This window comes from Natrix helvetica (assembly GCF_964273705.1).
Source record: "Natrix helvetica genome assembly, chromosome: 14".
Lineage (NCBI taxonomy): Eukaryota > Metazoa > Chordata > Lepidosauria > Squamata > Natricidae > Natrix > Natrix helvetica.
Genome location: NC_138564.1, coordinates 5,875,977 through 5,900,794, shown reverse-complemented (window position 1 = coordinate 5,900,794; position 24,818 = coordinate 5,875,977). Strand labels below are relative to the sequence as shown.

General features: G+C 45.1%; 1 protein-coding gene across 5 annotated transcripts in view; it reads right to left on the bottom strand.

Moving 5' to 3' along the window:
* Nucleotides 1-24,818, bottom strand: part of SFSWAP (splicing factor SWAP) — a 109,831-nt gene that overhangs the window by 29,927 nt on the left and 55,086 nt on the right. For all 5 annotated transcript variants that reach the window (XM_081966875.1, XM_081966876.1, XM_081966878.1 and 2 more), the window contains 2 exons: nucleotides 19,798-20,031; nucleotides 14,170-14,360 (listed from right to left, as the gene is read on the bottom strand). In XM_081966875.1, coding sequence (XP_081823001.1) covers nucleotides 14,170-14,360; nucleotides 19,798-20,031 — 425 coding nt within the window. The remainder of the gene's footprint in view (nucleotides 1-14,169; nucleotides 14,361-19,797; nucleotides 20,032-24,818) is intronic.

Below are 24,818 nucleotides of genomic sequence, written 5' to 3'. Positions count from 1 at the left end.
CCATCTCATCCTGGGCACCCTTTTTTTTTGAACTATTACCATCTGGCAGCCGGTACAGGGCAATAAAAACAAGGACAAACAGGCTGAAAAACAGGTTCTATCCCAGAGCAGTAGCTATATTGGATTCTACTGTAGAGTGCAATATTAACGCAATATCAAAGTTTTCAATTTCAATTGTATAGCATGCGAAGGATGTGTGCTTGTGTTTTTATTTTTATAGTTATCATGTGCACGGAAGACGGGATTTAATTTCGCCGTACGATGTGCAACGACAATAAAGGAAACTAAACTGAAAGAAGCAGGATTTGAGGAGTGGATTACTCGGAGCAATTAGAAGAATCAATGGGAGCGAATGCTGATAGCTCAGGATTGAAGCGTGGGGTCCTCGGTGCTCTCTGAGCTTGGTGGTTTTCCTTGCAGATGTTTCATGACCCTACTTGATAACGTCATCAGTGCTAGAAGGTAGTGGGGTTTGTGGAGAGGAGGAGGAGGAGGAGGACTGTGCGGTCCTTAGCGTTCTCCGAGCCTGGTTGCTTTCTTTTAGACGTTTCAAGACCCTACTAGGGAACATGAACAGTGCTAGGAAGGAGTGGGGTTTGCAGAGATGAAGAGGATTGTGTGGTCCTTGATGCTGTTGTGTACTTGCAGACATTTCAAGACCTTATTAGATAACATCATCAGTGCTAGAAGGGAGCGGGGTTTGCTCTCTGTTTATATACAACCGTTTGCCCTGTCAGTGTTGGTGGGAGAACTTGGGGGCTCTTTGAGTAGACTATTGTTTAGTGTTAGCTTGCTTGTCTGAATTGGCAGTTTCTTGATTGGGCTGCCAAGGAAAAGCCCCTTGTATATAAAGAACGGCCAAACACCGACAGGTTTCTAGACTAAAATAAACAAACTTAACTTAAATTTATTTAGGGGAGGGGGGAAAAAAGATTGATAAGAGCAATAAAAAAAAAAAAAAAACCCGCAGCCATCGCAAAATAAATAAATAAATAAAAGCCAAGCCAAGCCGTCGGGAACGTGTTTGGGAAATAAAAAGGCGTTTCAGGTGAGGAGTCCTTAAAATGTCAAAAAAGCTGAAGCACAGAAATGTTTTTATCAGCCGTGTCGAGGGAATCAATACTTTGTTTGAAGGCAAGGCGGAATTCGGCAACGCCATTCAAGCGCAAACAATGTCGCTTTCCTTCAAGAAGCATTTTAATCGCTGCAAAATCTGATAAGGCATGTTTTCCTCTCTTCGTTTTTCTCCCCCCCCCCATAGATCGGTGATGGGTGTTTCTTGAGCACCCTTTGATGTGCCAAGTCTGGGGGGGGTGGGGAAAAGCCGGGGCAGAGCAGGGAGAAGAGACGGTCATCTGGACAAGGGAGAACGGAGTTGTTCTGAACCTTAGGCTTCCCCAGCAGCACGAAGCCAAGTCCTTGTCCTGATAAACCCCTTTTATTTAATTGACAGGGAATTCCTCTCCAGCAAAGTCCCGGCCCCCAGAGTCTTTCAAGATATTTAAACAATTAACAACCTTTATCAGGCTCGGAGAGTGGCCAGGCCGAGATCTTTCAGACGCTGCAATTCTTGGCAAGAATGCAGGAATGAACTAATGGTCTCCTGCAAACTCCACTCCCCTTTCGCTCCTCTTTTATTTCCTCTGGGAGGGGCCATTCATTGTCCACTTGTGGCCTTACTCCCAAGTTGACCCTTGTTACTTAGCTGTTCTCTTCCTTTGGCAACTCTGCACATGTGCACACCGGGAACAGGCTCCAGCTGTTCTTCTGCCCCACTGATGTCCGACTCTGAAGGCAGCTGATAACTGGCATATGGCTCTGTCCCCCTCTCTGCCTCTGACACAGAGCCCTCATCAGAGCCTTCCCCAAACTCCAGGACTGGCCCATCTTCCTCCCCAACCTCCTCACTGTCCGAATCTACTGGCCAGCTCTGCTGGCAGCTGGCGGGTCAAAACAGGACCCTGAGTCTCTTCAGGTAGTCCTCGTCTTACGACCGCTACTGAGCCTGCCATTTCGTTTGCTGAGTCACCAGAGTTGTCGCGAGAGTTGCTAACACCACCTAACCGAATTCGATTTGGCGACTTTTGGGGTAGCAGTTTGTTCAATGAATGCTGCCGTTTTGTTTGTAAGGGAATCAATTGTTGTCTATGGGCCATGAGGGTTTTTTTTGGGTGGGGGGATTTTTTGGGGTGGAAAACGGAAGGAGATGCAAGGTTTCTGGGGGGAAAAACACCTTGTAAAACTTCACGCGACTGCAGGACGCTGCAAACGGCCGTAAGTGTGGACAGCAGATGTGGTATTCAGCTGGTTCGGCCCGGTTCATCTGAACCGGTAGTGGAAATCACGGGTGGGCCTTCCCTGGCACTATGCCGTCCTATTTAGGCATGTTTTTGAGGCCAGGCGCATACGCGGGAGGCCAGCGCATGTGCAGAGAGGGTGTGTGCACCCGTGAAGAAGTGGTAACAAAATGTGAAGCCTACTGCTGTTGGACAGGTGTGTCGGGTGTCCAAAATCAGGCCTTCAATTTTGAAGTTGCTAAGCAACCAGTCATAAGTCAAGGACTACCTTTACTTGGTAAACTGACCTCACGTGGGGAAGCACACAGCCGTGGGGTCCTCAGATAACCTGCCTTTGTCATTTTAAGCCTGGAGGACTTCAATTCTGGGAGTTGAAGTCCACCATGCCAAGGCTGGAGACCCCTGCTGTAAACTCACTTTAATAGGGTCCAGCATCCTGGCCTCTTTTCCACTCCTCCGTTTTAAAGATTTTAATTCAATCCTCGCGTGCTGTTTTTGCATTTTAACGTCTTACTGGACCTGGCCAAAAGGATACTTCTCTGATGGAAATAGGCCGGTTCAAAAATGTAAACAAATATCAACGCACGCTCAGGGGATGAATCCTGTCAATCACACACACACACAAACGTTTAAAAGTGATGATGGACACAAACGTACAAAGCGCACACCTTACAAAGAGGAACGCGGGCCAAGCCGAAGATGCTTCAAAAGATATCGTCAAGAAAAATACATATATTTTCTCCCTTGAGGAAAGAGGATCTGCCTCCAGCTGTCAGTCAAGATTTAGCCACAGAGATAAATGGAAAGTTATCTCGGGAAGGATAATGAAAAGCATAAACCAGGAATGGGATGAAATAAAAGCAAGGGGCGATTAGCTTGCCCATTCTTCAACCCGGAGCCCTCGGAGTTAATGCTTGCTAAGAGGGAATGGAGCCGCTCCGTTTTATGTAATCAATTCTGCCCCTGTGAATGTCAATTATCCCTGGTTTATGAAGGAATGCAGGCATCCTTCCAACTTCTATTAGGTGCAGAAACCATTTGCCGGGGGTCGAGGTATTGACCACCTTGGTTGATATACGGCAAATGGAAACTGAAAAGTTAAACCCTGGGATGGAAAGCTGGATAAGTGCTTACTAACATTTATAAACCTGTAGCAAATCAAGGTTACTGTGACAGCCCATTACCATATTAGAAAGCGCAGTGGAAGAAGGTGGACAGATGTGGAATCTGAAAGTTTCAAAGGGTATAAACTTCAAGAAAAGCCACACTTTCTAACAGTCAAGAGACTGTTCTGAGCTAGGCTTCCCCAAAAAGCAGGAGGCAGAGCCTGGGTGCTGACAAACCCCCTTTTATTAAACAAACTAGCTTTGAATCCCTCTCATTCACATTCAGCCAAGGGCTGACAAACAGGCTTTCAAAGGAGTATTTATGACCACAGACCTTATCTATCTTGGAAAGCTGCCATGTTAATATTTTCCAAATGAGGTGCTGTGCAAGGAAATGCTGGGCACAGAGTCTCTGAGATTCACGGACAGATCTTCACACTCCTGAAACGAATCGAACGAATGAATTGTTTCCTGCAAAAGCCCACTCCCCTTTCGCTCCTCTTTTATTTCCTATGGGAGGGGCCAATCGCCTTCCACCTGTGGTTTTACTCCCAAGTCGACCCTGATTTCTGAGTTGTTCTTTTCTTCTGGCAGCTCTGTGCATGCGCACACTAGGAACAGGCTCCAGCTGTTCCTCTGCCTCACTGCTGCCTAGCTCTGTAGGTACCTGATTACTGCCAGACGGCCTCGGCCCCGTCTCTGCCTCCGACGCCCTCCTCTGAGATTTCCCCCGTCTCTAGGACTGGCCCATGTTCCTCCCCAATCTCATCACTGTTCCAATTCTGCTGCCTGGTCTGCTGGTCGCCACAACAGAGCCTGGTTCAAAACCTTGATTCGAGAGGAGGAATCCCTTCTCACCATATGGCCGTTTTGCAAAATAGGTAAAAGTGTTTTGAAATGAGTCGCGCATAACGAATTGAAACCATCATCGTGAGGTAAGGGATAACAAGGGGATGATAAAAGACTAAAAAGCCAACCGTTTCGGAGAATCTTTTGCGTATTTTCAAAAAAAAAAAAAAAGCCCCAGCACAATGGGAGTTTCTGATGTGGATTTCTACACGTTAACTAGGTCTGCTGGACTAGAAGAGTGCTGAGGTCCCTTCCAGCCTTATGATTCTATGAATGTCCGTATCATTGCATGATTCACACAACACACGAGGTCCACGCTAGGCCCGCCTGTTAAACTTGCAAGATTTGTTTCTCTTGATACATGCATATTTATTTATTGATTTTTGTCATGCTTATGTTTATATTAGAGGTAGAGAACCTTTGAGAGCTATATGCATTGTAATTTCATTTTAATGTATGCCGATTAGCGCACATTCAAAGTGACAATTAACTATTCTATTTATTCTGTTCTCTTCTATTTTGTTCTATTCTTATTTCTACTCTATTATTTCTATTCCATTCTGTTCTGTTCTTATTTCTACTCTATTCTTATTTCTATTCTATTCTGTTCTGCTGTGTTCTTATTTCTGTTCTGTTCTTATTTCTACTTTTACTCTACTTTCTATTCTATTCTCAAAATAAAAAACTCCGTAATATATTTTAGATATGGGAATGTTGTTCCTTGAGCTATTCCCAAGCTACTACACATGACTGATGAATGTTTATTTTAATTTTTTTACAAACGTATTCCAAACCTATTGTTTTTAGGTTTTAAGGTGTCTAGAAAATATCCCGGGAAGAGAAATTCATCATCAAACTACGAGGTTCTTCAGCCTCCTGAAGACAACCTCCCTTATCTTGTTCTCTTTCTTCCCTGCCTTTTCTCATCAGAAGCTGTTATGTGGAGCAGACACCCACACAAGATTGTCTCATCTCCCAAGAGCTTGAAGACGAGCGAGCGAGTGAATCCAGGTCCATCTATCTTAGGACAGGACGAGGTTTCAAAGATTCCAACTTTCAAAGATTCCAATCTGATGCCATTCAGCTCACACGTCCTGCTCTACTTGAAATGTCCTTCTAAATAGCAACCGCTGCCAATACTACCTATTGGCACCTTTCTCCTCCCCTCCCAAAAGAGGGTGAAAATGTGGGTGCGTCTTATAGACCGAATGTAGCCCCACCCACCCACCCATCGCCCCCCACCCTTTGGCCTCTGCCTCCCAGCAATTTACATCCTTGCAGCAAATGGGGAAAATGGGGCTTGCGGAGGCTGCAATAGGCTATAGCAATCCCCGCAGCCTGAAACAGCTGATGAAGCAACAGCCCATGCTGAAATTGAAACCGAAAGTTGCTGTTTGCTCCATGAGGCAAATTGCTGGGAGGCAGATTTTTTTTTCTTGTGCTAATCAGGCTGTTTGCTGCAAGAAGGTAAGTCAATAACTATAAATGCCTATACAATGTTAAACTTATTATTCAACTTATTTTTTAAAGACTGCTTTATTATTGTTCCAGACAGCTTAACAAAATGAAGAAGCTTTTTAAAATAAATGCTTGATTTGAAGAGGCCCAGTGCTATTGTATCATCTTTTAAGTAGCAGAGAATAACTATACTTCCAGAAAGCCACATCAATTTTAACAGCATCTGTACAAGTATAGCCTGAAATGTAACACTACAAAGGGTGTATATTGTCTGTACTCTTTGCTGTTTAACGCAAGGAGGCAAATTGCTGGGAGGCAGAGGCAGATTTTTTCCCCTTGTTTCCCTCCCTAAAAGCTAGGTGCGTCTTATACTTCGGAGCATCTTATACTCCGAAAAATACGGTATTTTGCCATCTTTGCCAAAGAAGTGTGTCTTCTCCAGTTTCAGATCCAGGCCCAACTCCAAAAACAAAGCGAGTTAGGACTCTTTCACTGTCATAAATTCATCTAAATTGCCAACAAGATGCATGCTCTAAATCTCAACGACATCAGACGCACCACGCGTCATCTGGACAGCCCAAGCGTAACAAAATAATCAAACTTGAAGATTGCTCCACTGGAAGAACAAGCTCTCAAAACACTTTTCAAATGAAACGAAGGAAGGGCGGGATGGGTGATGGTTGACAGGGACCCTTGAAATTTGCTAGTGGGCTAATAATATACAATTGAATATGTCATTCACACCAACCGCCTTAAATTACAAGAATTGTTGCTTGGGAGCAATTAAAGGTATTCATTGTCTCTTGAAATCTGCATTTCCATGTGCTTGTTAATAACAGCAAAGGGGGCTATTAAAAACACAAAAGCTATTAGATGAGATTTAAAACAAAGAAGCCTCATTTACATACAATTCCAGTTATTTTTAGCAGAAGCATGGTAATTTTTTTTTCCCCCTTGAAGCCTCCGATTCATGGAGAGTGTAGGAATCTCTCCCAAGAACCACCTGAAGGAATTTCATTCGTAGCTCGGAAGCTATCTCTGGATTGATAATTCACAAACCATCCACGGAATTAAGCTAAGAATATTAATCTTTTTGGGGGTTTAAGCACTTTACTCAAAATTACCTAAGGCACATTGTCTGTCTAGATCAAAAAAAAAAAAAAGCAAACTTATACACTAAGATGCTCTCGCTGCTTTCTGTGTACACAAAGTCTTAGGTTTAAGTCACTGGCCTCTGATTTATACTTCAATCCTTAAGCTGATGTGCTTTCACGAGCTTACAAAGTACGTGATGGAAATTTTAATTGAATCGGATTTTCCATCCCAGGAAGGGAAAAAAAAAAAAACCCTAGGTTTTAAGATATAGCTCTGTCTTCATTATTGGGAAACAGACGCTTGTAATATAGATCTTCCCAGCCGCCGTCACATTCTTGCTAAGATAATGTTTATTCTCCCTGGGTGATGGAGAATTTATGATCCTTCTACCGAGTTTGCTCAAGATGTCATTACCCAAAGATGTGTTGGAAGTTTTACACCACAAAAAAGACCTCTGCACCAAGAGCGGAACAACGGACCCAAACATGAAAGAACAAGTAGAAAGGGGGGGGGGGGGAAATCTAATAAAACCAGAACAAGAGAAAGAACAAGATAATGAGGAAGCTCAGGGAAAACAGTCCCTGAAATTGAGAACAAGAAAATGATGCATCTGAAATTACTGTACAGCGTACGCGTATAATGATAGGATTCAGATATCAGGGTCAGGCCATGTTCTGCTTAAACACAGATTGCTGAATAAACCACTGGCTGGGCTCACCCATTCGGTTAGCTCACTGATCCTCAAACTGCAGCCCGCGGGCTGGATACGGTCCGCCAATGTGGTTGGATTCAGCCCCGCCCATCACCATCGGCCTTATCTTCCAGGGAGCATCCCCTCCAGTTGCACATCTGGTTAGTTATTTCACCGGTTAAGCTGCACTTCTCATCACACCGCTAAGGCCGAAGGGATGCTGGAGAGGGCCAGCTGACCAAGGGGTGATGTTGCCAATGCAGCTACATGATCCAGGGCTGGTGGGTGAGTAGAGGAGGGGCTGCTGCTGGCTTGTAAAATTAGTGCTTTAAAAATCTTTAAAAACGCTTTAAAAACAGCCTTTCGGGATGTTTTTCACAGCCATGTGATCCAGGGCTGGTGGGTGAATAGGAGAGGGGCAGGTACAGCAAGGACAAAGGCAAAATGAACTGCTAAATTGGCTAGCTTGTAAAGTAAGTGCTTTAAAAGTCTTTAAAAAGGCTTTAAAAACAGCCTTTCGGGATGTTTTTCACAGCCATGTGATCGAGGGCTGGTGGGTGAATAGGGGAGGGGCAGGTACAGCAAGGACAAAGGCAAAATGAACTGCTAAATTGGCTAGCTTGTAACGTAAGTCCTTTAAAAGTCTTTAAAAACGCTTTAAAAACAGCCTTTCGGGATGTTTTTCACAGCCATGTGATCCAGGGCTGGTGGGTGAGTAGGGGAGGGGCAGGTACAGCAAGGACAAAGGCAAAATGAACTGCTAAATTGGCTAGCTTGTAACGTAAGTCCTTTAAAAGTCTTTAAAAACGCTTTAAAAACAGCCTTTCGGGATGTTTTTTCACAGCCGTACGATCCAGGGCTGGTGGGTGAGTAGGGAAGGGGCAAGCATTGGCCACGCCCACCCAATCACATGACCACATAGGCACGCCCAACCAGCTGGTCCTGGCCCCCCCACGGTCTGTGGGAACGTGAATCAGCTCCCCGTTTAAAAAGTTTGAGGACCCCTCGGTTAGCTGGTTGCTGCAAGATTTTCCGTTTGTGATCCTCAAGTTTTTGGTCAATGATCTAAGAAACTGTCAGAAGGCTGAAACTAATCTCGTAGCATTAAGATACTCAGCTCCAGCTTTGCAGCAGCCATTCAAACCCGATAACCCATACAACAGTTTTATGGGAATCTTTGCCAAAGCTTGCAGAGCAATTAAGTTTAAAGACTTAAGAGAAGGGCCTCCCCCTCCCCTCCCCGCATCAACACAAAACACGCCTGCGGTTTAAAGCTTGTAGTTAAAACGAGTGTAATCAAGATCTACGGTAAATGATTTCTAAGCCGCCTTTCCAGATGGTATCTAAGGGGAATGGATGTGCCTTTCACACGATCTCGCTGTTTTACGTGTTAAGGTGCAAAGCATTTCTCAGGCCTTTGGCTCAAGAAGCCACAGGAAATCAGTCCTAAGAATTTGCCACGAGGAACATTCGCAGAAGAAATATTCCGACAAGCTAAATTTTCTCCCCTCAAGAGTGAATTTAATTATGGTTTCGTCGGCTTGAAAAAGGAAGATGCAACGAAAAAGGAAGATGCCCAGAGATTAGATGATTTTGGGATAGGAAACAAACCATGATCCATCATGAAACTCTTTCATGAAAACTAGTAATATCGGCTAATCTTTGGGAGGCATCTTAGCCCAATGTAAGTCATTCTTGGATTCCAACACTGATGCTGCCTGGGGTTGCTTGGAGTTGGGAGGCTAAAGCATCCACGGGAGCTTTCCATGGGAGAAGTTGCTTTAAGAGGGAGTATCTTTTGGAAGTATGTTGGCCTTAATCTTAAGACATGTTGAAATGAAGGCTTGGTGAAATTTAACTAGGCTCAGAAATGTTCTACATCTCGTATTGGATCTGTGAACGTTCACTGGGCACATGATATAAAGCAGGATTTCTCCACCTCTGCAACTTTTAAGTTGGGCGGACTTCACTCGGAATTTTAAGATGTTGTCTGAACCATTTGTCTGAAGTGGTGTAGGGTTTCCTGTCTAAGCAGGGGGTTGGACTAGAAGACCTCCAAGGTCCCTTCCAACTCTGTTATTCTATTCTATTCTATTCTATTCTATTCTATTCTATTCTATACTATACTTGACTTCAACTTCAGCTTGTGTCTAGGGAATTGAAATCCACCCATCTTAAAAGTTGCCAACATTGAAAAACACTGATCTACGATAAGGAGAGAAATACTTATTGTTCCACTTGGTTTGACATAAGCTGGGTGGACTTTAACTTCAGCTTGCTGGCTGGATAATTCTGGGAGTTAAGGTCCACCCATCTTACAAGTTATCCAGGTTGGGAAACACTGACCTAAGATAAAGAGAGAGGGGCTTATGGCTGTGCTTGGGTGGATGCAAGATGGGTGAACTTCAACTCAACTTCAGCTTGCTGGCCGGGGAATTCTAGGAGTTGAAGTCCACCCATCATAAAGTTATCAAGGTGGAGAAACAGCAATCTAAGAGAAAGGAGAGAGGCACTTATTGCTCTATTTGGTTGGACTTGGTTTGACGTAAAATGGGTGGGCTTTAGCTCCAAGTTGTTGGCCAGGGAATTCTGGGAGTTGAAGTACACACATCTTAAAAGTTATCAAAGTTGAGAAACAGCGATCTAAGAGATCTAAAAGTACTTACTGCTCCACTTGGTTACAGTAGCTTGGAAACCAACCACCTCGCAGCTTCGACTAGGAGAATCTGTGCCTACCAGAGTCTCTCCCACATGCTTCCGAAGCTTTCCCGTTATAGGCACGGAGGAGTGGGCCCTTTGCAAAATGCCAACTTCTCTGCCAGCCTCCCAACTGCAGGCAGGGATGATTAAATAAATAGATCGGAAGAGCCAAAGTACCACCTGCTCCTTGGGGGTTTCGGCTATGACTGATCATCCCTTAGAGGGAGGGGAAAAAAATTCTTATTTTCTGAATACAGGCTATTTTCCCCCCCCTAATGAGAATGCTTGGACAGCTGCTGCCAGCTCTCGGATGCCAAAGATCAAGCACAATACACTTTTGTTCCTTAGGAATTTAATTTGATTTTTTCTCTGCCCTGGTTTAGAGGCCCCCAAACTTGTTTTTAGGAGCCACGTTAGCGCTAGCAAGTCCCAAAAGTTTCCGGGGACAATTATTTTCAGAATTGTAGTTCTTAGGTTGCCCCTGGCAACACTACATCCCCTTACAGCTTTTTAGTTTTATTTTTTTAAACCTTTACCAAGCAGCGCACAGGAGAACGACCGTTGACTTACCTGAACGGTCCTTCTATGTGCGCTGCGAGGGGAATCCAAGCATGGGTTAACTTTGTCCATTAGCCTAGAGACTGAGTTATGTAAGTGTTGACTTAAATGGCCACCGCTCCTCCAGCGATCCTGTAATCGTAGCGCCAACCTAGCATCAACAAGAGCGGCGTGGCAGCGGCAAAGTGACGAAACCGCTGTAGGGCAGATCACGCTAGAACAAGCGGGTTGCGCCCACCCCAACCGGCGTGAGAGTGGCGAACCGACTCTCAACCGTGGTCACAAGCGAAACGGAGAGCGGCGAACCTACTCTCAACCGCAACACGAACGCAAGTCAAGCCGCGCGACTGCGGCTCTCTGCAGGCGATAGGTCCTCCGGCCGCGAGAGCCACAAGGGACTTGTTAGAGGTGCCGAGTGGAGTCGAGGCTAACAGTAAACTGCCACCCGCCCAATTAGCCAAACAACGTGAACTGTACTTCGCCAATTTTCACAAGTAAACAGTCCAAGTAATGAGGAATCCTGAAGAAATGAGTTAATTTTGTCTATCATCCTAGAGCAAATTATTTTACATCTCTTTAGGCTGGACTGAGTTAAAAAACCGAACTAGCCCAGTCAGAGGAGGCGTGGTCAACAATCACATAACTCAGTCTCTAGGCTAATGGACAAAGTTAACCCATGCTTGGATTCCCCAAGCAGCGCACAGGAGAACAGAAGCTTCTATCAGTTCTAATGCACCGCCTCCACGGAATTAAGGGCGATGCAGTTATTAGCAAAGTGAGTTTCTTGCCTCCGGTTTGCCAAGCAGTCTCTTGCCTGGGTACATGCTGAGGGCTACAAACACCCTCGCACTTGTTCAAAAATAGTATCACTCCCACCGTTGGCTTTGCTTTTAGCATGCAATTTTAGCCTGAAACGCCTGACCTCGACCGTAAAAAAGAAAATCCCAAATCTTAAAAAAAACCTCCAGGACTGAAGAAGATGCGGAGAACTCGGCCGATGTTGCGAAGTTTTTAATGGAAGGATGTTTGCAACTATTTTGAATTAGCACAAACGTACTAAGTCTTAATGAGGGAATAAGTGGCTAAGACACTGAGCTTGTTGATCAGAAAAGTTCGAATCCCTAGCACCGCGTAAGGGAGTGAGCTCCCGTTACTTGAAACTCCAGCTTCTGCCAACCTAGCAGTTCGAAAGCACGTAAAAAGTGCAAGTAGAAAAATAGGAACCACCTTTGGTGGGAAGGGAACAACGTTCCGTGCACCTTTGGCATTTAGTCACGCTGGCCACGTGACCACAGTGACGTCTTTGGACAGCGCTGGCTCTTCGGCTTTGAAACGGAGATGAGTACCACTCCCTAGAGTCGGGAACGACTAGCACATATTTGCGAGGGGAACCTTTACCTTTACCAAGTCTTAAGTAAATTTTAATAACCCTGGAAGGGGAGGGAAATTCTTCATTTCATCTGGCATAAACACATTTGTGTAAGTGTCTGTGGATTGCTCCTAATATGCTCCATTACGGCAAGCGGTCATTCCAATATGTGAGAATTTTTGACATGTCTTCCCCCAATGCAATGCCGCCCCGTGAAAAAAATATGTTGTTATCTGGAGGGATAATTATACTCCGGTTCACGGACGTGTTTGGGAAATGCAAATAATGTACGCTTTTATTAGAAATGCAAAGCTTAGCATTCTTGCCTCCTATAGTTTAGCAAATACAAAAAACCTGCCCTTTAAACATGGATGATTTGCTTCACTTTGGAGGCATCAAGAAGTGTAGGACAGGTCCATTTATCACAATTCCTTATATTCCCCAAAGACCAACGTGTGGTTCATTTTAGGCTACTTTTTCCCTTCCTTTCTTTAAAGAATACTTCTAATTCAATTTCAGTCAACACTAATGTTTTCAGAAGTACTGGTAGCTCTCACTCACATGAATAGAATTTTGCAAGCCTGACAGTACAAATCTCCCATTGTCTCCTTTACAGGCTGAGAAACTAGGGATGGTCCCTTCTGAGTTTCTTTCTTCACCTATTATGCAGGTGTGGGGTGAGGGGCATGCCTTCTCTAATCTGACTGTTCCCTAAACAATCACGCGACTTTGCTTCGTCTCCCAAGGTCTTTCCCGCATACCATTACAGCCCTCTCCTTTACAGGACGAGAAACTAGGGAGGGTCCCTTTTCTCCACTCATAATGCAGCTGTGGGGTATGCTGTCTCTTATCTGAACATTGCCTAAACAGCTTCTCTCTGTCCCGTTTCTCAGTGTCTTTCTCATACACCATTGCAGCCATCCCCTTTAAAGGATAAGAAACTAGGGAAGCCTCTTTCTAAGCCTCTTTCTTCGCCCTTTATGCAGCTCTGGGCTATGCTGTCTCTTATCTGACTCTTCCCTAAGCAGTATCTCTTCTCCCTGTCTCCCAAGGTCTTTCTCACATGCCATTACAGCCTCTCCTTCACAGTCCAAGAAACTAGGGAGGATGCCTTCTCCTTCTCCACTGATTGTCCAGCTCAGGGCTACGATGCGGTCCCATATCTGACCATTCCATAGGCAGCATCCCTTCCCTCCTACACTACCATTATAGCCACCCCCTTTACAGCTTGAGAAACTAGGGAGGATCCCTTCTGAGCATCCTTCTCCATCTGTTATGCAGCTCTGAGCAATGCAGTCTCTTTTCTAACGCTTCCCTTGGCAGCGTGAGCTGAGGTGGTGCAGTGATTAGAGAGCAGTACTGCGGGCTACTTCAGCTGACTGCTAGCTGCAGTTTGGCAGTTCGAATCTCAACAGGCTCAAGGCTGACTCAGACTTCCGTCCTTCTGAGGTGGGTAAAATGAGGACCCAGGTTGTTGGGGGCAAGAGGCGGACCGCTTAGAGAGGGCTGTAAAGCACTGTAAAGCGGTATAGAAATCTAAGTGCTATTGCTATTATTCCACCCAACTTTCAGTTCCATTTGGGTTATAATTGCAGTTTGATGACTTCCCGTCTAGGTTTGAGTTGCGTTGAGGTAAATATTGTGCTGAACAACAAACAGAAGGGGAGTTGAATTTCATGCATCATCGCATCAAATTAACGGGATGCAAGTCATGAATTACACAGTTAGTTTGTAATTCATTTTCTTCACATTGTAAAGCTAATTAAGGACTGTATTTTTTTTTCTGGTGAATTGCTCTAGCTTATGCTCACCCAAAGCATTAAACCGCTTAGAGAGAGCTGTAAAAGCACTATGAAGCGGTATATATACACCGCCCCGAGTCCCTTTTGGGAGAGGGGGCGGTCTATAAGCGCAAATAAAAGTAAAAAGTAAAAAAAGTATATAAGTCTAAGTGCTATTGCTATCTCTTTGTCCCCCTTCTCAAGGTTTTCCCCACCTGCCATGACAAACTCCCACTGTGGTGTAAACTGTGTCTCTTTTGCTCACCTCTAGGTTAAAGGCACTTTCCTCCATTTTTTCAACTTCCATGTCTGCCAGTGGATTCTTCAGATTCTGCAAAAAGAGGGCAGCTTTTCTCTTCCGTTCCGCTTGAAGCTGCTTCTCTTTCGATTCTTTGGAAGCCTGGGCTAGTTTTTCTCTGGCTGCAGCTGCCAATCGGTCTTCCAATTTCTGTTTTGCTGGTGGTGGAGGAGGAAAAAGAGAAGAGACCGTCATTTAACTTAAGACGTTGGGAGATCCAACCGTTCCTTAACGCCAAGCTGCATTATCGTCTGAAAAATCAGGCAACTTAATAAAAAACAAACTACCACCATCCAAAACGTACATGGCCTTTTTAAATATTGTTTGGAAGAACACCTTAAAAATGTGTAAGAGGCAGAACAAAAGTTTCTTTTAAAAAAAGAAAGAATACGGAGTGCTGTGACTGCTCTAAAAACATCAAACAGCAGGGCTTTTCAAAGACGGCTTTTCATTAGCTAACAAAAGAACAAAGGACTAAGACAAAATAGCAAAGATGAGGCTGCCATAAATTCTGAGAAAAGATTATCAGGGAGTGAGACAGAGACTAAACAGAGGACAAACCCCACTCCCTCCTAGCACCGATGAAGTTATCTAGTTGGGTAAGGAAATGTCTGCAAGCTCAGAGAGCACTAAGGACCCTACAGACCTCCTCTTCTTCTTCTCCACTCTGAAAACCCCATCCCCTTCTAGCACTGATGATGTTACCTAGTTAGTATTGTGGCCCGCCAGCAGAGCTGGTAGCAGATTCGGACAGTGAGGAGGTTGGGGAGGAACATGGGCCAGTCCTGGAGTCTGGGGAAGGCTCTGATGAGGGCTCTGCGTCGGAGGCAGAGAGGGGGCCAGGGCCGTCCGACAATGATCAGCAGGACAGAAGAACAGCTGGAGCCTGTTCCCAGTGTGTGCATGCGCAGAGCTGCCAGGAGAAGGGAACAGGTAAAGAACAGGGGTTGACTTGGGAGGAAGGCCACAGGTGGACAATGAATGGCCCCTCCCAGAGGAAATAAAAGAGGAGCGAAAGGGGAGTGGAGTTTGCAGGAGACAATTAGTTCGCTTCATTGGTTTGTGACTCTCCAAGACTCCTTGCCAAATTATGGGAGGCATTCACATTTGTTTGATAAAAGGGGTTTTGCCGGGACCAGGAAACTGCTTCGTGCTTTTTGGGGAAGCCTAGCTCAGGACAGATTTGGGCTGGCTCCAGAGATGTGCAACATGGCAGTCCCTAATCTATGGTCTCTCTTTTTCTGGCTCTCAGGCAGAACTGTTCTCACCATCTCCTACTAAGCTAAAAACCGAGCTTAATTTATTTTTTTGCATCGCAAAAATTCAAAGAACCCAACTCTGCCCTAATGCTGGATGAACAAAGCAGAAAGCAGGTAACTCAGCTACCTCCAAAGCCAAGCAGAGACTCAAGGTTAAAGGAAATGTAAGCATTATACAATACAGGGGAAGATTAATTGGGGCATAAATTGGAGAGGTGGAAAACAATGCTTCTGAGAACTACTTTCTAAACTAAGTTAAACATTCTGGCTGATTGCCGTCACGTGCCTCTTGCCTTGCTAATTACTTCTTATTCTAATTATTTCTTAGTTGGTGCAGCTCCCTGCCTCTTCCACGATGGGTACAATTACCATGGAAATGTTTTCTGCTTACGCAGACTTTTTCTGACACTGGGCTAGGACCAAGTGAGGAAGACAGAAGGGAAGTTAGCAGGCAAGTATCACGTTAGCGGCATGCTCAACAGCTTTCCTTGTTGCTAGCTGTGCTAATTAAAATTAGCCTGTGTGTGTGTGTGTGTGACAATTGCAAGATGTGCGTTTAAGCCATGCCATGTTATGAATGCTTCCCTTAGCAGGGCTTGCTGGGAAAAAGAGAAGAAGAAAAAAGACCATGGATTTTATCAGGCAATGGTGCCCTCCGCGTTTTAAGTGGGGATGGACGGTGGATGAGGCTTACATCACTCAAGAGTGCTTAGGTCTGGCCAGCAGGGCTCCCTGGGAAACAGTGAAGGACTGGCCTGCGGAGGCTGTCGGAGCTGAAAACAGAGCTTGCACCCCTAACATGAGTGATGTCGAGCTGGCCACGCCCACCCTGGCCACGCCCTCCACGCCCCCACTGAGTCAAACACAAACCCGATCTGGCTCTTCATGAAATCAAGTTTGACACCCCTGATTTAGGGCATCCATTCACACTTCCTGGATTAATGATCTGGGTTTAAACAGAACCATTAAATATATATATATATAGTGAACTTGGTTACGTCTGGTTTCCCAGCAAGCTTCGCATTTCATTGATATCTTACAAACGAAATGGGCTTTCCTGTCTTTAGCACTGATGTACATCTGTGGGAGGATATTAAAAAGGGACTTTATCAAGATTTGTAAACAGTATTTTAAAATATTGTCTATTTTCTGAATATGAAAGGAGGAGAATGATTTCCCCTGAAATTCAGCCTGCCATGTCTTCGTTTTTTTTTACCTGCAGACATGGGATAAAGTACTGAGCAGTAATTCTCCGCCTCTGGAACCTGATACCCTCTCTTTGCCTTCTAAGATTTCTTGTAGGATATATCTCTCTATATAAAAGCAAAATGCCACTCACATGACATCACAAAATCTCCAGAACCGTAAAGCCTGCAAACGTGAAATTTGGCACGCATGTTTCTCTTGGCTTCTAGGTGCTTGCCAAGAAAGGATTTTTTCGAAATGACTATCAGATCAATAGTATTTCTTATACAGTAATTAACATGCTCTGATGCTAAGGAGTTCTACTCCCCCTCCCCACCTGCAAAGAATTCTGTTCCAACTGCCAGTTGCCTTATATTAACACGCTCTGATGCTAAGGAGTTAGACGTTCTACTCCCCCTCCCCACCTGAAAAGAACTCTGTTCCAACTGCCAGTTGCCTCACATTCTGTTACTTCAGTTCAAACTGGCAGACGTTCCACTCCTTCACGCAGGAGCCGCCTGGGGCTCCTTACAGTACTAAACGCCGGTACCTCACCAAAATGTCTATGCCTTCAACCTATTGGACTCAAGGTGGTGGGAGTGATATTCCCTTATGTGGTTTAATCACCGACCACCACTGAGCCAACGGATTGAACCGGATTTCTCCTGCATTGCCCGATCGCATAGTTTTGTCGCAAAGCACGGGTATCCAGCTAGTATGTATCTATAGATGTATGTATATATGTATGTATGTATGTATGTATACACACACACACACACACATTGAAAAACAGATAATTTTATTTGCAAATGACTTCACAATTTTTTAAAATTAGCAATCATATGTTTGCACTTTGTGGAGGAGCCTTTTTGCAGCAGCTCAAAGTCAACCCTATCACTGTGGCCGCTTCGTGAGACTTCCCTTATCAAATTACGCTGCTGGGTTTTATTGAATTGGACACACATAAATGCAGATGTAATTATCACCTGGCGCCATTCTTTCAGGAAAGGAAAAAAAATGGAAAGGAGAGTAACATTTCCTCTCCTCCTCTGCCTCATTTATTTTGGGTCTGATATCTCAAATGTCAAGGACCGTGAATGGCTCGGTTACTTTACTTGCAAGTACATTTCGTGTGCGATGGCTGCCTTTGTATAAAAGAACCCAGCACTGCTGTTTTACAGTGAACATTTCATGCAGGTAATCAACTTTAAAACCACAATGGAGCTCTGTTGCTAAGTGAGATAGCTATTAAGTAAACTTCTCTCCTGTTGGCGATCTTTGTTGCCACCGTTGTTAAGTGAATCACTGCGGTTGTTCAGTTAGTTAACACAGTTGTTAAGTGAACCGGGCTCCTCCATTGACTTTGCTTGTCAGAAGGTCGCAAAAGGTGTTCATATGATCTGGGGACATTGCAACCGTCGTAAACTGTGTAACTGTGAGAGGGATCTTGGAGTCCTAGTGGACAACCATTTAAATAGGAGCCAGCCGTGTGCAGCAGCTGCCAAAAAAGCCAACACAGTTCTAAGCTGCATCAACAGAGGGATAGAATCAAGATCACATGAAGGGTTAACGCCACTTTATAAGGCCTTGGTAAGGCCATACTTGGAATATTTGCATCCAGTTTTGGTCACCACGATGTAAAAAAGATGCTGAGATTCTAGAAAGAGTGCAGAGAAGAGCATCCAAGATGATTAGGGGACCGGAGGCTAAAACATACGAAGAACGGTTGCAGGAACTGGGTATGTCTAGTTGAATGAAAAGAAGGACCAGGGGAGACATGATAGCAGTCTTCCAATATCTCAGAGGTTGCCACTAAGAAGAGGGAGTCAAACTATTCTCCAAGGCACCTGAGGGCAGGACAAGAAGCAATGGGTGGAAACTAATCAAGGAGAGAAGCAACTTAGAACTGAGGAGAAAATTCCTGACAGTGAGAACAATGAATCAGTGGAACAGCTTGCCTCCAGAAGTTGTGAATGCTCCAACACTGGAGGTTTTTAAGATGTTGGATAGCCGTTTGTCTGAAGTGATGTTTCCTGCCTACGAATGCTCTTGGTTATTTATGCCTGACATTGTATGGCTGGTCTCTTTTGACTAGTAATGTGAGGCTCCTGTTTACTTTTAAAATATATATATATACTTGCTTGGTAATGTTTTCTCTAAAGTCCCTTTCAATTCTATGAACCTCTGATCGGGGAAGCATGGAATGAAGGATTTGCCTTCAGCCTAGATTTGGTCAATGGAGAAGACCGTTCTGGTGTGCTGAGCATTGGCATTTCACTCTTGATTGCATTGATCCCGGTTAGTACGTAGGTATGGCTCTCTCCTCAGAGGAGGCACCCAGTAGATTTAATGCTTCATTAAAGAGCTAGTATTTTAATGATTCTGGGCAGGTGTTGTACTACGTAGGATGTTCTCTTTCAAAACCTTTATTGAAACAGAACTTACTGCTTCATGTAATAGCCTGCTTCACTGGCTAATAGCTTTCGCAGTTACCGTGTTTCCCCGAAAATAAGACAGAGTCTAATTTTCTTTCGACCCCAAAAATAAGCGCTTGGCCTTTTTTGGGGGGAGGGCTTATTATTTAAGGGGTGCAGGAGGCGGCGAGCGTGGTCACCTCATGGCTGCTGCTATGTTGCAATATTTTCAGGGAGGGCTTATTTTAGCGCATGCGCTCAAAAGCCCGATTGGACTTATTATCCAGGGAGGTCTTATTTTGGGGGAAACAGGGTGGAAAGTTAAAAGCGGATAACACAGCTGGAAGGGACCTGAGGGTCTTCCAGTTCAACCCCCTGCTCAGGGAGGAAGCCCTCTACCATTTTGGCAGCTGGCTGGGGAATTCTGGGAGTTGAAGTCCACAGGACTTAAAAGTCGCCAAGGTTGAGAAACACTGACTTAGACTTATATACCACTTCACAGTGCTTCCCAGCCCTATCTAAGCGGTTTACCGAATCAGCCTCTTGCCCCCAACAATCTGGGTCCTCATTTTGCCCGCCTCGGAAGGATGGAAAGATGGGTCAGCCTGGAGAGATTCGAACTGCCAAACTGCTGGCAGCCGGTGATCAACAGAAGTAGCCTGCAGTACTCCACTCTAACCACTGCACCACCACAGCTCTTGTAAATCCCAGTCGGCCCAGACCGTACAAATTCTTACCTTGCTTGGCTTCCAGCTCTTCCTGGGTCAGCTGAGGCTTTTTTTCTTCCGGGGCACTGCTGGAGGGGGCCAGGAGGGCGGCGCTGTTGGAGGTGCTACTGGCATTCTCCTGGCCCTCTTTGCCTTCCTCCTCCTCCTCGTCACTATCGTCGTCGAGCTTCACCCGGTTTTTCTCCAAGGGGAGCATGTCGTTTTCTTTGGCCCGGATTGCAAAGCTGATGGGTGCAAATGACACTGTGGGAGAGGAAAGGATGATCTGTAAAGCAGGCACTGCAAAGTTGAAAACCGTTTGGGGGTTGAGGTGGCTGGCTAGGAAACAGGAGACGCTGAGTTCTAGTCCCAACTTTAGGAATGAAAGTTAGCGGGTTGACTTTAGGCCAATCGCCAGGCGACTGTGAATTCTAGTCCAATCTTAGCGGTGATCGCTGGCTGGGTAAATTTGGGTCAATCATTAGGAGATGGTGAGTTATAGTCCCACTTTAGGAATGAAAGTTAGTGGGGTGACTTTAGGTCAATTGCCAGGCGACTGAATTCTAGTCCCATCTTAGCGGTGATCGCTGGCTGGGTAAATTTGGGTCAATCACTAGGAGATGGTGAGTTATAGTCCCACTTTAGGAATGAAAGTTAGTGGGGTGACTTTAGGTCAATTGCCAGGCGACTGAATTCTAGTCCCATCTTAGCGGTGATCGCTGGCTGGGTAAATTTGGGTCAATCACTAGGAGATGGTCCCATTTTAGGAATGAAAGTTAGCAGGGTGACTTTAGGTCAATCGCCAGGCGACTGTGAATTCTAGTCCCATCTTAGCCATGATAGATGGCTGGGTAATTTTAGGTCAATCAGGAGATGGTGAGTTCTAGTCCTGCCTTAGCCATAAAAGCTGGCTGGGTGACTTTGGGCCATTCCTTCTCTCTCAGCTCACGTCATCTCACAGGGTTGCTGTTGTGAAGGAGGAAACTTTGCCAGCTTGAGTTATTTGTAAAAAATAAAATAAAAGGCAGGATACAAATAAATAAATATTTTTTACTGCCAGTTGCCAAGGGTGTTTTTTAAAAATATATATTGGGATAGGAGGTGAGATAGGAAGAACCGTCTAAATACAGGGGTTGGCTCTGGAGCCGCATGTGGCTCGTTCACCCCTCTGCTGCGGCTCCGTTGCCGGTCAGCTCCATAACTGATAGGGTTTTTGGTTGGGACAGGTAGAGGAAAAAGGATGCTGCGCTAGGAGGAGACTCTATGGTGGGAGAACCGGACTTCCGATCGACTCCAGAATTGAACTGGGGAGTGGGGGGGGGCTTCCAGTTAGGACCTTTGTGGCTGTTTGAGTGTTTAAGCTTGAACGACCCCTGGTTTAATAGAATAGAGGAGGATGCAGCCCCCCAGCTTTGTCCGTTGGCTGAATTGTAATTCTCCTTTTTGACAAAAAAAAAAAAAATCTGTTCAGACCAGAATAGGATACAGAGGGAGAAAAATGAACCCAGAAAGCAAGTAGCAGAAAGCAATCGGTTCCCTCCAACCATTTTTGCCTCGGCCTATTAATACTTTGCAAGCATGTGTTTCCCCCAAAGACACTCCCCCCCCCCCAAAAAAAATACGGTCCTTGAATGAAAGAAGGCTGTTCCCTCTGCAAAAACAGAATTATGCTATGGAATCCCCTTCTGAGTGTGTTATGCCTGGCCGCATCATTATTTGGACTAAAGCAGTAAGTTTTTCCCCAGGAGTTTTGGGATTTTTCAGACAACTAGTTATTTTCTATAGATTAAGGGTAAGCTCAGTTATCCATCCAAGACCTTTGGGTAATCAAAACGGCTTCCTTGACGCGCACAAGGGAGGCCCCAGCAAGCTTAGAGGAACCTGTGCTTGCTAGTAGCCCGGAGGTGACGGGGGGCGGGCGACACACTGACATAATGGAAGGAGAAAAGCAGAACTGCTCAATATAAATGGAAAATGGGGACTACAAGGTGCAAAATTTGCAGCCAGATATCGGGAAGAGGACCGTTTTGTATCGGAGCATGGGGTCCCTTGGTTGCAAAACAGAACCGGGCTGCAACCACTGTCTTAAAATGCCTCTCCTTTGCTACTGTGCTGAAGTCCTTAACTCAGGGGTGTCCAAACTTGGGAACTTTAAGACTTGTGGACTTCAACTTCCAGAATTCCCCAGCCAGCCATGCTGGCTGGGGAATTCTGGGAGTTGAAGTCCACAAGTCTTAAAGTTCCCAAGTTTGGACACCCCTGCCTTAACTGAACAACTGTCTCACTTGGCAACAAAAATGTTGGGCTCAGTTGTGGTCGTAGGTCGAGGACTGTATCGCCCTGGCTGCAGGCCTTAAGAAAGATGAAATGCCAAGGAAATTAGACATGAATCCCATCGGGGAGAAAAAAAGAAAATCACACGTACAGCATATCGACAACAGTGCCAAGAAAGCTCCACACCCATTTGCACCCCTGAGGTGACCCCGAGGACACAGCTAAACCTCCAAGCGACCTCAAAGACCCTCTAAAACAGTGGGTCTCAACCTTCCTAACGCCGCGACCCTTTAATACAATTCCTCATGTTGCGGTGACCCCCCAACCATAAGATTATTTTATGTTTTCCGTATTTTTTCAAAAATATGCGTTTTCCGGTGGCCTTAGGCAACCCCTGTGAAAGGGGTCGTTTGACCCCCAAAGGGGTCCCGACCCACAGGTTGAGAACCACTGCTCTAAAAGGATGCAAATGGCCAGCTGTCTGCAAGGAGCATCAATCCATCCACTCCCCACCATCCAGTCAAGAGCTGAAAAAGCTTCTTGGATGAGAAGCGAAACGTCTTCCAAGGCAAAGCAAAAAGTCCAGTTAAAAAAAGAAAAAGAAAAAAGCATCTTTGGGACAACCTTGGACCTGCAGGGCTGAGAATCTCCATAGACATATTGTGCTGAAGCTTGGAAAAGCCCTCTGATATCTGTTTGTGTTTTGTGGTTCTCTCTAATTAGCTGTCACGTCGGGATAAAAATACACAAGGAAATATTGTGACTGTACATCCCGCTGTCTAATTTTTTCAAAAGATAACTCTTAAAAGAACGAGAGTGGGGGAGGATTAATACTGTATATATAAAAAACTGAAAGTGTCTTTCCGAGCATGCTTTCCCCCCCCCTGGAGACAAAGACCGATAGTACAGCTCTCTCGTTGTTTTTTTTAACTCCCCCCCTACGGACTCAACCCACCATCGCACAGTTGCTTTTGAAGGGGGGGGGGGACAAAAATCTTTAGTAAATTGACTTTCTATTAAAGGGGATGGAGTAAACCGTGTGGATGTGTCTGCCCTGAGGCTTATACCCACTAAGTTGGAAATGCCCTTTGTACGATTCGCAATTACTCATGAGAGCTGCTTTTCTACTTGCAGGGAGTTAAGCTGGGTTTTTACCCCTGGATAATAACCACCCGCTGTTTGGGTGGCAGGGAGAACATTTGATCAGGCTGCCAGTCTGTGGGGAAAAAAAATACAACTGGGACCCCTTCCTGACATTCGTTTCAACATCGTCAACCACTTCTCCAAAGCATCTGAGGGCAGGACAAGAAGTAATGGGTGGAAAGTAATCAAAGAGAGATTCAACTAGAAGTAAGGAGAAATTTCCCGACGGAACAATGAATGAGTAAAAACAGCTTGCGTCCAGATGTTGTGTTGTGCAGCACTCAAGGCTTGAGGTTCGATTCTTTGAGGTTTGATTCAGGCCCTATGATTCTATGAGACAGATAAGACAACTAGGGACATAGATGAAATAGGGAGATGAGATAGATAAGATAGTAGGTAGGAAGGTAGTTGTCAGTCTCTGCTTCGCTTGCTTGCTATCGGCTGCCATAGAAACAGGGAGGGTGTGGGCTTATGGTATTTGGGAAGGGAATCTTATGGTACGGGAGGAGTTATCTAGAAGGGAGTTTTGTTCTCAACATTTTCTGCGCATGCTGATGGCCTGTGTTTGGACTTGGTCAAGGCCAACTGTCTCGCATACCAACTTGACAAGGCTTTTTTGAAGATGCACCCCACATGACACCTTAGGGAGTTGCAGATTGGACATTGGGTTGGGGTAACTGGGGAGGAGGGTGCGGGGTAATCCTTTGATATATACTTGTTCACGCCTTTCTGGCTCAGATTTTGCTTTCCTTTCGCTGCTATCTTTTCATAACCATTAAAAGTATTCTTAATTCCGCAAACAATGGAGTTGGGAGTTTTCTTTCTTGGTTATTGATGGAGACACGCCTGACAGTAGGTAGATAGAGGTAGGTAGGTAGGTAGGTAGGTAGGTAGGTAGATAGATAGATATAGATAGATAGATAGATGATAGATGATAGATAGATAGATAGATAGATAGATAGATAGATAGATAGATAGATAGATGTAGGTAGGTACGTAGGTAGGTGGATAAATAGATAGATAGATAGATATAGATAGATAGATGTAGATAGGTAGGTAGATAGATACAGTAGATCATATAGAGAGAGGTGCATGGAGCGATGGATGATGGATGGAAAGAGATAGATAGGTAAGATAGATAGTTAGATATGGATAGACAGATAGAAATAGCAGACACATAGCACTTCACAGTGTTTTCCAGCCTTCTCAAATGATAGATAGACCGACAGACAGACAGACAAGCCTTCCTGAGGTTTTTAAGAAACTGGACAACCATTTGTGCAGAATGATAAAGGGTTTCCTGCTTCAGCAGGAAGTTGGGCCTCCAAGATCCCTCCCAACTCTGTTAGTCTGTATTGTTTCCAGGTCTTAGTGGGACGCTCAGTGGCTAAGATGCTGAGCTTGTTGATCAGAAAGGTTGGCAGTTCGGCGGTTCGAATCCCTAGTGCCGCACAACGGCGCTACTTGCCCCAGCTTCTGCCAACCTAGCAGTTCAAAAGCATGTATAAATACAAGTAGAAAAAGAGGGACCACCTTTGGTGGGAAGGGAACAGCGTTCCGTGCGCCTTCGGCGTTGAGTAATGCCAGCCACATGACCACACAGACGTCTTTGGACAGCGCTGGCTCTTCGGCTT